Here is a 14,582-nt window from a genome sequence, read left to right as displayed (position 1 = left end):
TCTTAGGGCAAAAGGACGAAGAGACGCCGGGATAATGAAACATAGGGCATTATGGGGGTACAACAAATATGAAGTACTAAGAGGTATTTGGAAAGGAATAATGGTGCCGGGACTTACTTTCGGCAATGCGGTTCTGTGCTTAAGGGCAGAAGTTCAGTCGAGATTAGACGTAAATCAGAGAGCTGTTGGAAGATTAGCACTAGGTGCCCACGGCAAAACCACAAACGAGGCAGTACAAGGGGATATGGGCTGGGCATCGTTCGAGGCACGGGAAGCTAAGAGTAAAATACTATATGAAGAACGCCTGAGGAAATTGGACGATAACAGATGGGCAGCTAAGGTATTTAAATATTTATACAGAAAGAACGTTGACTCACAGTGGCGGAAAAGAACTAGAAAACTAACCAGTAAGTATGCCGGTCATGAGGACGGAGAAAGAAAGAGCATTAAACGACAGGTTAAAAACGCGGAAGTTAAAAATTGGATGAATTCAATGGAAAAGAAACATAGTGTAGAACTATATCGATTCTGGAAAAAGCAGATCAGGAAAGAATTTTTCTATGATAACTCAAGAGGCAGTGCCCTACTTTTTGAAGCTAGATCAGGTTGTCTTAGAACGCGCAGCTACAAAAAGAAATTTAACGAAGAAGATGACACATGTGCAGTGTGTGGTAGATCTGTGGAAACAATTGAACACCTCATAATCAAATGTGATGGTATCCATCCGGATGTCGATGCAGGCACAGTCACTCTTTCTGAGGCCCTAGGGTTTAAAGATAACAATGGTCATGTAAATAAATCTGCAGTAGAAGTCAGCAAAAAGCGATTGGAGGATTGGTGGCTGAAAAGCAGAGATGTGGCATAAGGTTAGAATAGTAGGAAACCGTAGGAAAAGTTGATGGAGAATCTTAATGAGAATTGCCAACACAGTAAACAAAAAAAAATAATAAATAAAGAAAAGCTGAGCATGGTGGCAATTGCCACCACCCCGTTTCAAAGGGGGCGCTCCTATCCATCCATCCATCCATCCATCCATCAGACAGAGAATAAAACAGAGCCCCAGCCCCCCAGCTCGGCTCGTCACAGTCGTCCTAGCGGATCCACCACGCCATGTCGGACGACGTGTACAAGGTGAAGTTGCAACGATGTGCTGCAGCTAAGAAACGGCGGCGCGCTGAAGAAACGGATGAAGAACGGGAACAGCGGTTAGCCAAACGGCGTGCATATCACGCAGCGAGGTGTTGCTTTCGCAATTTCCGGGCTTAACCAAGCTATGCCTCTGCCAATTTTTTAGGCCAGTATGAGGGTCGATGTATAAGTGGTATATATTAGTGTATATAATATACGGTATATATTGCGTACTATGACCTTTGTATATATCTCTTTTGGCCATTACAAAATGGAAGAACGCAGTCAAAAAAACACTTGTAACTAATTGGATTTCCAACTGGTTCCCATTATTTGGATCAATTGAGTTTCCAACTGGTGAGCGTTGGTCTTACTGCACCCAGTGTATCAACATTTGCATATTTGAAAAGCAAGGCAGAGCTAATATGGTTCTTATAAAACCACTGTGGTCGAAATTAAATAACTGCTCAGTGGCCAAGTGCTACTGGCCCCAGCATGAGAGCTTCATAAATGGGGTATATAAGTTTATTTATTTATTTCTTTATTTATACAAATACCTCACAGGTTCCACACTTGGAACATTGTGTGAGGGGAGGGGTTACAATATTTAGCAGACAAAAGATGGTACAAAGTGGAAAGAACAAAATTAAACAATATTAAATACATTGGACTGCAAACAATTATTACACCGTACTTGAAGAAAACCGTAATATATTGACACAGAGGAAAAAACAGCAAACAAATAGCAGCACTGCATGGATTTGGCAACACATACGAACACAATTTATGTACAATATCATGGATGCATGAAGGTGGTCAATTCGTTTTTGAACATTAATGGGTCACGTATGGTAGCAATGCAATCCGGAAGGCCATTCCAACACTTGATAGCACGTGGCAAAGCAGAAGAATTAAACGCGAGTGTTCGGCCGGAAGTGTGTTCTCTGCATGTACATATTGAGTTAATATATTTATAGTGTCTGAATGTGTAGTGTTTCTTTGTGATGTATGCGTGTCTGTTGGCCTTGATTTCTATAAAAGCTTGTGGTTTCCAATTACGTAGTAAAAATGTTGATTGGCACCAGGTGGATTGTTTCCCTGCAGTCTCCACAAATCAGTTTTCCTTTTGCAAATTAATAATAGGTTAAGTTGTAGAAATATTTGTCACACTGCGTATTAAAGCGAAAGCCTTTTACGGCTCTTACTCGCGGTGTCCGTCCGTGCGCTGGAATCGTGCCAACTGTGGCCTCTCCTCCGCGCAGCGGCGCAACCTCCTCCCCTCCTTTGCAACCGGCGCGCCGGTGGGGGGGGGGGGGGGGGGCGGAGGCGCAGCTGTGCATAGCTACCGTGACGTCACACAGTAGCAGTAGAACGAGTGCGCGCGCGCACGTCGGCAGTGGCAGCTGCACCGCCGCTCCTTCGCCAGACGTCTTGTTGCAGTCGAATGAGTGAGACGCATGGCTCCGAAGCGGCCCAGTGATTCCGCGCCAAGCGGTTCGGGGAAGCGGCAGCTGACGCCGGATTCCCCCAACACCATTCCACTGGGTGGTATATGCAGTGGGTTTACCACAAGGCTTTCGCCAAGCGCACTTCAGAATTTCCAAAGTGTCTTCGGTAATTTTTTTACACAACTTAATTTTAGGCATATTTTGTGAATATTTTCTGGATGCAATAACTGCTAGGGCCTAAGGGGTCCAATTGGTTGGTCCAGTTGGATCCAGTTTGGCTCAATTGGTTGGGTGGCTAAGAACCAATTGGAAGTCCAATTGATTCCAGTTGAAATCTTCCATGTTTTTTTGACTGAGTTAAAGCACTGAAGGCATTAGAATTTGTCATGAAACCTTCCTTGTTTATCTTTTGTATTTTCTGCGTAAGATTGTGATAAATGTGTTCAAACTTGGAAGGTGATGAGTCAAATAAGCCAGTGTTTATGGAGTGGTACGCATAAATTTTATTCTGTTGTAAAAACTTTCTGAGTAAATTAATTAAATACTACCTGTTAGATTTCACATTGTACCAAAAAAGAGGATTTGAAGGATATCTTTTAATATCATATGTATCTAGGTCTCTCTCGTACGAACCATATGGCTCATAAAAATTAACCCACATAATATCCGATTGCACTGAACACTTAATCTGGACTAATTGAATTGTCATTACAAAATATATCTGATGCTAGATACAATGTAACAGTCCATGCACATTTTTGCAATCGATAGTGTATGTGGCTTCCTGTTGACCTTATTAAGTTTCTATCTTCACTTCACTGCTTTGTGCTTCTTGAAGTGCTAGGCACAACTGATCACTGTATTAGTGTTGTCACTGTTCTGCTGTGATGAATGCATATTTTCAATTGGTTTCGTAAAGTTTTGTTACTGAACAGTTTTTTTTAGGGACTAGCATAAAATACAGAAGGAGGCACTTTTGGGTGGTGACTTGGAATGCTTACCATGTCATTGCATAATATGCACACACACACACACACACACACACACACACACACACACACACACACACACACACACACACACACACACACACACACACACACACACACACACACACACACACACACACACACACACACACACACACACACACACACACACACGCGCGCGCGCGCGCGCGCGCACGCACGCACTCACGCACGCACGCACGCACTCACGCACGCACGCACGCACACGCGCGCGCACTCAAGAGTGTTTATAGCATGTGAATAAGCCCTGTGTTCCTGAAGAATGTGATAAAGACCTTTGTCGTATACAGTGAAAAGGCAATGTTTCCTCAAGGCCGAAGAACGTTTTTGAGGTTTTTGTATATCACATATGTTATACCACAAAAACCTTTGAGTAACAACACATTTACTTTTTTATTGATTTTGTTTTACAGTACATCTTACTGCAAACCGAGGGAGAGCCAGCTAAAGGCAAACATACACCACCTGACAAAGGCCTGTCCTATAACAATACAAAATCAAATACTGTAAGAGAGTGGAGTTTTCAGTAACTGTTTCAATATATTTGAAATTATGCTTGTTCCGACAGTACTGACTTCAACCACTTTTATAGCAAATAAGAACTGCCAAAAGTGGGATGTTGCGTTGGATGTAGCCATAGACTCATGCATTCTCATCCACAAGACAGCAAAAATTGGCCTAATAGGGTAGTGTATAATGTTAGCAGAGCTCTTCAATACAGGGAGCCATGCAAAAAAGACAGCAAAAAGAAGTGGCAGTTGTCAGTGAGTAAATGGTAAAGAAAGATCTCTCACCTCATATCTCTCTAGTCAGTATAGATAACTAAATATGTGATCTAGGTGATAAATGATTTCATAGTGAACACCGAATGGTTTAAGTAGAAGTTGTGTTCATGCTAGTCAGCTGCTGAACAGAGCTACACAGAGACTAGTGAGGAACATGCCATAAAGTTTTTAACTAGTATGTTAATTATGTGGTGTCTATCTATCAACCAGCGAAATATGTAATGTATGTGGATGACGCGAGTATCTTTTTATCCTCCAGCTAGAAAAATTGATGGGAATGGCAAATGAACTTTTGTTAAGCTTTCCATACGGCTTATGCAAAATAGCCAACAGGGCAATTCCAATAAAACAAAAGCTGTAATTTTTCAAGCCAGAGGTACAGAAATCCTGTCAAATCATAAATTATTGTTAGAGTTTTTGCATACTGAAGATCAACACAATCAAAATTCTTGATGTAACCCTCCAGTAATTTCCAGTGAGATGACCACTCAGATTCAGTCCTTAAGACTCAATCGGAACATACACCTTTCCAATTAACTTCAGTAAAAAATATTGACGTTTAATGCATTGTTTGCTTCACACAATAATTATGCTCATTTAGCATAAGGTACAACAATGCAGTAAAATCTTAACAACATATTAGTGAGGCAGAAAAAGGGCTCTATGTATTATTGCCAATTTATCATAAACTGAACACACAGACCCTTTATTTGAAAATTATGACATCAGAAAAATTCAACAACTTTACAAATACAGACTCATGCAGGAGTTCTGCTCTGGTATAAAGTAAAAATTTTCTAATGGCAAAAATTGCTAACCTACGTCAAAATATACCCCCTTACAGTAAACACCACATAGAAATGTGGAACGTCATCAGGCATAGGACTAATTATAGTAATTAAATCATTGAAAATAATTTTCCAGGATTATTAAATTTTCTAAATGAAAGAGACGATGTCTACAATAAGAACCTCTTAGAAGTAAAGTCTTCTCTATAGTCCTATACTTGAGCAATATTTCACAAAATTTCAATTGATTGTCTGTCTTGAGTGTCTTTTCACTGTCTGCTTGGTTATTTTTCTGGGAAAAGCAACCAGTGCATACTCCATGCTCATTACTCATTGCCCATTTTACCTTTTGCCACATTTTCATCCTGCAACTCATTGAGACTTTAAGAAGCAAGAATGACACGTGGCAGTATGATATGTGGCTGGTATGGTGAATTGCTCCAGTTTCATCCCCCGCGTAAAAAGTTGTTCACACTCAGTGAAAATTATAGCCAGATGGCCCGCACTGAGCGCCTCACAGGTTCGACCACAATTCCCAGAGCTACTGCTTCGTTTTATACCTCAAATAATCATCAAGGCTTTGAGAAGAACAAATATTACATGGCGAAGTAATATATGGTTTTGCAGGCAAACAATTACCGCAGTCTTCGCAGCGTTGACTGCTATGTATGAACTGGAGTAGTTTCTTTCAGCAAAATGTACCAGCGCGTTGCTAGTGGCAGCTAGAGGCACGGGCCAGAATACTTTTCCTTTTAGTTCTTTTTCTTAGTCCCACCATAGTATTAGTAAAATGTGCTTCTTTGGCACAGGCATTGCTTTCATTTTGTTGCTTCTGCGTTGAGTGGGCCTTCATAGTCACGAACATGAACGTTAAATTGGTGTGGTATGGCATGGCATCTAGCATGGCATGGGCTACGAGAGACACAGCAGTGGAGGGCTCTGGATTAATTTCAGCAACATGGGGTTCTTTAGCGTGCACCGACGTCGCACTGAACGCAGGCACTTTAGCATTTTGCCTCCATCCAAATGTGGCCACTGTGGCCAGGATTTGATCCCACGACCTTGAGCTCACTAGCCAAATGCCTTAGCCACTGAAGCCACTGTTGTGGTTACTTTGAAACTGGCAAGAGCACTGGTAACCATTATACAAAAAAACTTTTCCCATGTATATGCGTTTACAAGTTGTAAATACAGCTCCTCTGTGAATAAGAAACAGCTATTGAAGCGAAAAAACTTATACATGAAAGAACTTATACATAAAACAACAGAGCCAAGTCGTCTGAATTTCAAAGAAATTTGAATAAGGGTCTAATTGAATTTTGAGATGATTAGCTATAAATTTAGCCACTAATAACAGTAGCCCATTCTCCATCCCTTAATTGAATGTTGAAGTACAATGCAAGCCCCCCCCCCCCCCCCCCCCCTTTTTTTTAACATGGACTATGCTGTATGCCTGGTTCTCAAAAATTTTTCTGTATGTTAGAGAAATCCTGGGCACATGAAACATAAGGAGGATGCAAAAGAATGAAGTGAGCATGTTATCGGTGGGAGGAATACAAATTAGAACTGAAAGAATTCTGTGTAAGGCGTTTGATGTTCTCAGGTACTCAAAATACCTATATACTCTCTTGTTTATTGCATTTATTTCTTGAAATGGAATAGCTTGGTGCATGTTATGGAATGTGAGTCTTTAAGAACACCACCAGAAAGCTCTGAAGAACTACATCAGAGATCGGAAAGGAGGGGGTGTACCTGTTGCTGATGTAGCAGGTGTCATCGTCGTTTCAGCGGACATGGTTGCTGTAGCGAGAGACTTCTGTAGCGAGAGACTTCTGTAGCAAGAGACTTCTGTAGCGAGAGACTTCTGTAGCGAGAGACTTCTGTAGCGAGAGACTTCTGTAGCGAAAGCTACATTGGCCACGAACTTGCGATTTTGCTGTGGCGGTGCTCCTAGGAGGCACAGAGACCGCCCTTGAGTCGTTGCCTATCAACCACCGCAGCTGGCAGACGCCGTGCGCGCGCCGCGCCATCTGGCAAGACGTCACACCGCGCGCCTCGCCGCGGAGCCGTCGCTGCCGTTTGGTATGACGTCACACCACTTGTCTCGTTGTTGCGCTCACCTCCGCTCGCTTTGCCAGCTGTGTCGCATGCCTGATAACCTGTCGGAGGACTAGTCTTTAATGCAACGACATAGCTAGACAACTAGACTAACCTGGACTTGAAATCATGATTAACCAAGGCTAACCAAGCTATGCCTTAGCTTTCACTACGCATATCCTGGCATAGCCGAGCTAAGCCACTGCCAATCTTTTTTTTACCTTTCTCTTCATATCTCTAAAGGCAGCTTTCAGTGTGTACACAGCAATGATAGTGGTCAGTTGGAGCCAGTAGAGGGGCCCATGCATTTTCCTACTTCTATCCTATCCATCTGTTTCGCTGTTCTTCCCAATTCCTTTGAAAGAGAGATTGCTCACTTTTTTTTGTGTTACAGTGTGGCACACAGTCAAATGGATCCCTTAATTTGAGTAGCACTGTTGACATATAAATATGCTTACTTTCACATCAACTTAGACAAGGGAATTTTTTACTCATATTTGAACTCTTACCTAGTTCAATGTCAGACTGTTGGCTGCAATGACCATGTACTCACCACTTGCCTACTAGTTGGCTGCAAGACAAATGTGCTTTGCGTCACACTCAGCAACGCCATCGAAAACACACTGCTCAAATTTCAATACTTTATTTAGCTGTGAAGAATTTCCATGTGCACTAATGTCACTTCTAACTCCATGAGCTGCAGTCAGGTTCCGTGAAAGTAACAATTACATGAGCCATGGAATTTTGGCCATACTTTAATTAGTACACTGCATCAGCAGAAGCCACGTATGTTAAAGGAGAAATACGCAAGTGTTTTAAAAGGCATTAAAACATGTTGGAATGCTAGTCTTGATGTAAAAAATATAGAGTATGCCTTAGGTTGCCCATATGTACATATGTACATGACAGTTATTTTGATGCTGCCAAAGGTGCCTTGTGAATGCAACAAGTGAGCACCATACAAGTTGTATGACTTCCTGCAACACTTGGGATTCTTCCTTGCATGTCATTTGGTGTGTAGAAGACACTAAATTACACCTGAACCCTCTACACTATACAGTGCTATGCACTCCACTATCTTTGACCAGCAAAAGTGATCAAAACACCAATTTGGGAACAACCACCCGTCTGAACACAGCTACAACAACTGCATGCAGATTTACAAGCTGAAAAATCACCACATCCACATTTCTTTTCCTTGCCAAAACAAGTAAGAGCCTCTGTACCAAAATACATGGTGCATAGGTGCCACTTGCAAATTCACAGCACATCCACAATGCTAAAAAAAAGCCCTCTTGAACAACACCACAAGCAAAGTACATTCCCCATGGTTGCATTAGCTGCTTACAGCAAACCATAAGGTCATTTTAGAGGCCTGTGCACATAAACATCTAGTGTCGAGATTATGTCACCACACAGAAAAACTCATTTGCAGTCAGCTCCAGCAATTAACACATCAGAAATCACAACAGTATGAAGCATTTTAGCTACCTTCAAGTAAGATTAAATGTGCCTTAGCTGGAATGAAGATGAAGAATATACTTTGAGTGCATGATACTCCAGGTGCCATATTTGAAGTGCTCATGAAGGCCATGGTTGCATCACAACATAAACCAGCTGCTCTGAAAATGCTGCACTAATACTGCACAGAGGGAAACTTGAACTGTTCCCACTTAGTTAGATTTCCAAATAGATTTCTAGCATGCAAGGTCCATCTATTGGTCTCAAGGCAAAGAAAGGTACACTGCTTGTGGGCTACTAAATTGATGCTTTTCATATGCACTTGAAGAGCAACATCACAAGTGTGATCTGCACACCTGCTAGGACTGCAACAGCCACATTATCAAAATGGCACAAGAGCTAAAAAATCTCTGTTCAGGAGGAGTACTCATAGCACAAGCATGCAAATCATTTACATTTCACAAGCCTTTTAGCTGCTGCATGGATGCATAGATGGCAGAACAATTTACAATTTGCCATTTGTTTTCTTAATATCTATACAATTCCATAACTTCCTGTGAAACAGCAGGAGCTGAAAAGCAATGCAGACAGCAAAAAGGTACAAAGGGGGTGAAAAATCATAGGTGTTCACCATATAGAAATTAACATTTTACAGCAGCAACCTCAGTGGAACTTGGACACGGTTGGTGACATTGTGATGACTCAGATTTTTCACTGCAGCACTATTCAGTTGCCATGTTTTGAGAGTCAACAGCTGAGCACAGTTCACCAGAAGCATCACTGAATGCGTGTAACTTAGTTCCAATGCTGGAGTAATAGCAACACAACTTCGTCCTTCGCACGCGGAGCCCTTTTCATACACACTCCGTTCTCGGTAGCGGTAACTTGCCGTGACGCTAACAACAATGCCACTCTTCTGCAGTTCAACGCATCAAGATGTTGGCATCATAACCGGCTTCCCGTCTCTCCTTGGACGTTCCACGACGGAAGAAGTTCCAAGTAAGCCGCTTGTGGCTGTCCTTGCTTTTGTTGCTGGCAATAGAACCATTGGGACTCTGTACTCTGCTTGAACCACTTGAACTGACACCAGACGATGAAGTGGTTGAGGATGCTGGGCTCTGCTTTAGATAGCTGCGATCCATAGGTGTAATGACACGCAGAGTCAGTTCATCACCAGCTTTTCTTATTAACTGCACTACTTCCTCATGTGTTGACCACTTGGTGTCAAGATCACCAATTGCAACGATGAAATCCCCTTCTTTCACACCAGCCAGCTGGAAAAAGACACAGAAAATGCACTTGTACACCATCTCTGTTACAATAACCACATTAAGCTATGTAGTTTTATAGCCAGTTTCGCTGGCTTGTTTTATGCTCTGGCAACACTGCATCTATGATGAAAGTACAACAGGAAAGATTTCTGGTTTGGTTGAGTCGGTAAGGCGCTTATTCCACAAGATACAAAGAGCACTAAGGGTGGCGAGAGGTGAACCTCTGCATCTTCTGCAGCTGCTGCGGTCAATCATACTATGCGGCCTATTTTTGCAGCATGCATGTCTTGTGTGCCTTACCAGATGCGACCGATTAAACAGACAACTAAAGTGGTGCAGGCAGATATGCATGACGAATCAGCAGCATATCTGCAGTTCTGTGTGGTGCCATGGGGAAGATCTATTTTGAGGATACTGACTACATTGCTAGTGTAATAGAAACACTGAAGGTCCCTGACAGGCGGTGACTTCGATGGCACCATAACCAAAATGCATGTATTGTCCTCGAGTGCAGTGGCTGCTGCTGAACTCAACCATAAAGATGTGTTTTTTTCGCACAATGTCAGTGCTGAAGCAGTGTTTGAATTATAATGCATACGACAGTTCATAACTGCTAATGCATTTGTAAAATAAAGTAGCAGTGAGTTCCGTTTCAATTTGGCATACCAGTTAATTCAATCTATTACCGTAAGCTTGTGACAGTCGCGTTAAAGTGAGCCAACTGTACTGACACTATTTGGTGACTGCTTCTACAAGTTAGGAGTTACCTGTAAAATAAAGTTGTGAAACTGACCTCTGCAAGGCTGCAGGCTTCAACACCAGCAACAATGACAGGGGAATCTCCTCGCACACTGAAACCAAAGCTCTCTTTGCCTTTCTTGGTAAGATGCACTGCTCTCGATGCTGACCAGTGGTGCCTGGCAGAGAAGATACTGATTGGACCCTGCAAAAAATGCAAGGAAAAAAAACTTGTGAAGTCACATCTAATTTGAACAAGAATTTGAATTTGACTGTATTGGACCACTCAAAACTCAACACAAACATCCCTTAGGTTGCGCCTGCACAACATGGGGAGAGTCGACTGCCACTGAGGTCACTGACAGTTCAGTTTTCATTTTCAAAATATCACTGAACTAATAAGCTGTGGTCAAGATGGTACTCTCATAGTTTAACCATATGACCACATGGTAAAACCTGTTAATGAGGCCTGTTAACAGGAGCTCTGCATTTGGTGCTCAAAATAGTTCTCAATACTTCCTTGCCTAAACAGCTATTACAGAAAATTGAGAATGTGTGGCTGTGATAGCCATGACAGCAATATCAGATACTACTAAGAGGGAAACAATAAATAATGCTGCCAACTTGATCGACAAAACCAGATCATAAACTAATACTTTGTCACTTAGCATGTTCTTCTCAGGTCAACAGTCTCTAATGAACTCAAGCAGCTAAACAGCCACAGCTTGATGGTAAATAAAACTACTGTTCAACATTACACAACTATGGTTTGATTTTATGGCGTTTAACGTCCCAAAGTGACTCAGGCTATGAGGGACACCGTAGTGGAGGGCACCGGATAAATTCAACCATGTGGGGTTCTTTAACGTGCGCTGACATCGCACAGTACACAGGCCTCTAGATTTTTGTCTCCATCGAAATGCGACCACCGCAACCAGGATCGAACCAGCGTCTTTCAGGTCAGCAGCAGAGTGCCATAACCACCAAACTAATTTTGTTAGAGCACTTTAATCTATGCAGCATAAACCTAAAGTAATCACCTTAAAACTGATTCAGACCATACCTGAGGCTAATACCCTTATTACACAGGCAACTTCAACTGCCATTCAAATGAATGACAGTCAATGACGTACACTTGTCACTTTCCACAAAACTCGATTCAACCTCTTGATCATTGATCACACCAACATTTACCCCACTTATGAATAAAAATGCCCTTGTATTTTGAACACGCTTTGTGTTTTCCATATACCACAGCTGAACACTGCACAGCGGCAAGACAAGTAGAGGCATGTTTGGCTTCAGCACTTTGCCATGGTTTCTCTGATTCTGCTTCATATATTTGCATGTTTATAGACATTTCATTATTTGAAAATTGAAGACTTCAGCCTATACAAGCAAAGACCGCAATCTTTTAAGCGATTTAGGAACACAAGGCACAGGAAAATTCTGCCAATGCAGCAGGATAGTTGATAGCCACCTTGTTTGTTCATCAGTAACCACCCATCGCAATTGAACTGAACTGCTATACAGTGAGGAGGGCAAGAGCATTGGCACTGCCATCTGATACAACTCAACTGCTGTTAGAATCAACTACTGCTGAAATTAACTGTCATTGAAAACACCTGTACAACAAGGATATAAGCACTGTTGGATTCAACAGCAGCTTAAACTGTAATGGTAGTACACTATCTACGGCCTTTTTTTCCAGCCTACTGTGCAGGGTAGCCAAACAGGCATTACACCTAGTTAACCTCCCTGCATTTCCTTTATTCCCTCTCTCTCTCCCACAGCCTCTGTCAGTGCAATAACCTAGCTCCACATTATCAAAAAGGGCCCAGGACTACCAGCAGCTCAGTCCCTGTGCACTGACTGATGAGCCCGTGCCACTATAACTCATATACTGCTGTATGAACTACAGTAATCCCTCGTTATAACGAAATCGCTTTACTCGAAATATCGCTTTATTCGAAATTTATTTCGGTCCCGACCCAAACGCATGCATTTTAAGCCGCATTACTCGAAGCGCACGAAGAGCTTGACCCGCTTAGAGCGAAATGGCAAGCGGAGGCATCGCCGCCGCCGTGTGTAGGAATCGCCGCCGTGGCGGCGACCCTTTGCGCATGCAGTGCCAAATTAATACCGCCGACAAATTAGACTCATGCAGGCATAGAACAGGCCACAAAAGTACCAAACCCACGATCGATGACCTGCCTAGTAACGGGCACCAAGAGAGTGCCGAGTGTCCCCTGCTCAGCGAGGCCAAATTCCATGGTGCAGCGCGCCCGAACCGTTAATCTCGGTCGGAAGCGCATTCCTTGTGTTCCCCGTGACAGAATCCACACGAAAATAAAGTTTTCCTCGCGGTTTGCGATGCCAGAAAACCGCGGTGTCTTGGATGCGGAAAAGTGACCAGTCATACTCGATTCGCGCCAATCAACAAGACAAACGGTCTAAATGCATGGTAGGGTCACTGAATTTTGTTGTTACGGCGGGGACACGTGCAAAAAGCGAGCGCGATTCACCGCGGCGCAAAGTTGCGAACGGCATCGCAGCGTCCGAACGCATCTCGTCGCCTGCGCCATGTCAACGACGGACCGCCTGCAGCAAACGCAATGACGGTTAGCGGGAGCCAACGCGAGCGCGGAGAGCCGCAGCGTCATGATGACGTAGGGCGCGCTCCTTTGAGCCGGGCAGACCTGCCCACGGCCGGTCTCGACGCGCTCGCTCGTGCGCGCGCGCCGAGACCGGCCGTGGGCCTGCCAGCCTTGATGCTGGCCGCCGGCGTCTGAAAACGCGATAGTATTGTTTGTTCAAGTTCATAGCAAGCCCTGGGGGTAGAGGTGATAATTGCGATACAACCAAATTTCATCCGCTTTGGTGCTGCTCCTGCCTGATGCGGTTCGCCTGCCGTCTGCTAGCTAGCTCCGTTGCTGAAGGCGTCGCAGAAATCTAATGTTTCTTTTATTATGGGGCCGGTTGACAGTAAAGGGGTGCCGGGTGTAGTGCCTTTATTTGAGTGCTGGCCAGTCCCGAAGCGCTAACAGCTGCGGCATCAATGCGAAACCGGCTAGGCTTAGCGGCGACCAGGGCAGTCGGGGAGCAGCGCGCAGTTTGTCACTCGGCGTTCCTGCAGGCGGCGTCGTTGCCGAAAGCTCCACTCTTGCACAGGCATGCTGTCGTTGCTCGAATTTAGGGGGCAGACTTTATGGCAGCATGGCTGCTTTGTATTTTTCTTGTGTGAACGGGAAGTAAGCAGAGCCTGCCGGCCTGTCAATCAGCCTGGATCCCGTCTGGATCACAAAAATGAGCTAAAGCTTGTTCTTGATATAGATAATAAACTCTGGTACAAGAAATTTGAACTGTATCATCTTTGAGGATCGCTGACGAACACTGAGTTGCTGGGAGAAGTAACAAATGTGCTACGAGCAAATTTTGTAGCGAAAGCTACATTGGCCACGAACTTGCGATTGCGCTGTGGCAGTGCTCCGAGGAGGCACAGAGACCGACCTTGAGCCGTTGCCTAGGAACCGCCACAGCTGGCGGACGCCGCGCGGCGTCATCCGCCAGCTTCCTCGCAGTTGTGGCGCAATTAAATCTCGACTGTTTTAGCTTTTTTTCGAGCGGTCGCTTATATCGAATTATCGCTAATAACGAATTTTTCCGCTGTCCCGCTGACTTCGTTATAACGAGGGATTACTGTAGTTTCAGATGCCATGAGCAAGTGGCTATCTTTAGATGTGCTATCTCAGCCTCCACAGAACAGCAGAAAAAATTTTCCAGCAGCAATAAAATTAATGCACATGGAGACACATTCAGCATCAGAAGAAATCGTAGA

General features: G+C 43.6%; 1 protein-coding gene across 5 annotated transcripts in view; it reads right to left on the bottom strand.

The window, feature by feature from the left end:
- Window positions 1–7,901: 7,901 nt before the first annotated feature.
- Rhp (GTP-Rho-binding protein rhophilin) overlaps window positions 7,902–14,582 on the bottom strand; it is a 160,491-nt gene continuing 153,810 nt past the window's right edge. For all 5 annotated transcript variants that reach the window (XM_089580404.1, XM_089580406.1, XM_089580407.1 and 2 more), the window contains exons 14-15: window positions 10,800–10,949; window positions 7,902–10,009 (exon numbers count right to left, since the gene is read on the bottom strand). In XM_089580404.1, coding sequence (XP_089436530.1) covers window positions 9,659–10,009; window positions 10,800–10,949 — 501 coding nt within the window. In that variant the 3' untranslated portion in view covers window positions 7,902–9,658. The remainder of the gene's footprint in view (window positions 10,010–10,799; window positions 10,950–14,582) is intronic.

Source organism: Amblyomma mixtum, chromosome 3, assembly GCF_055824585.1.
Source record: "Amblyomma mixtum isolate Tamu chromosome 3, ASM5582458v1, whole genome shotgun sequence".
Lineage (NCBI taxonomy): Eukaryota > Metazoa > Arthropoda > Arachnida > Ixodida > Ixodidae > Amblyomma > Amblyomma mixtum.
Note: the sequence above shows the minus strand (reverse complement) of the source record. Positions and strands in the feature narration are given on the sequence as shown.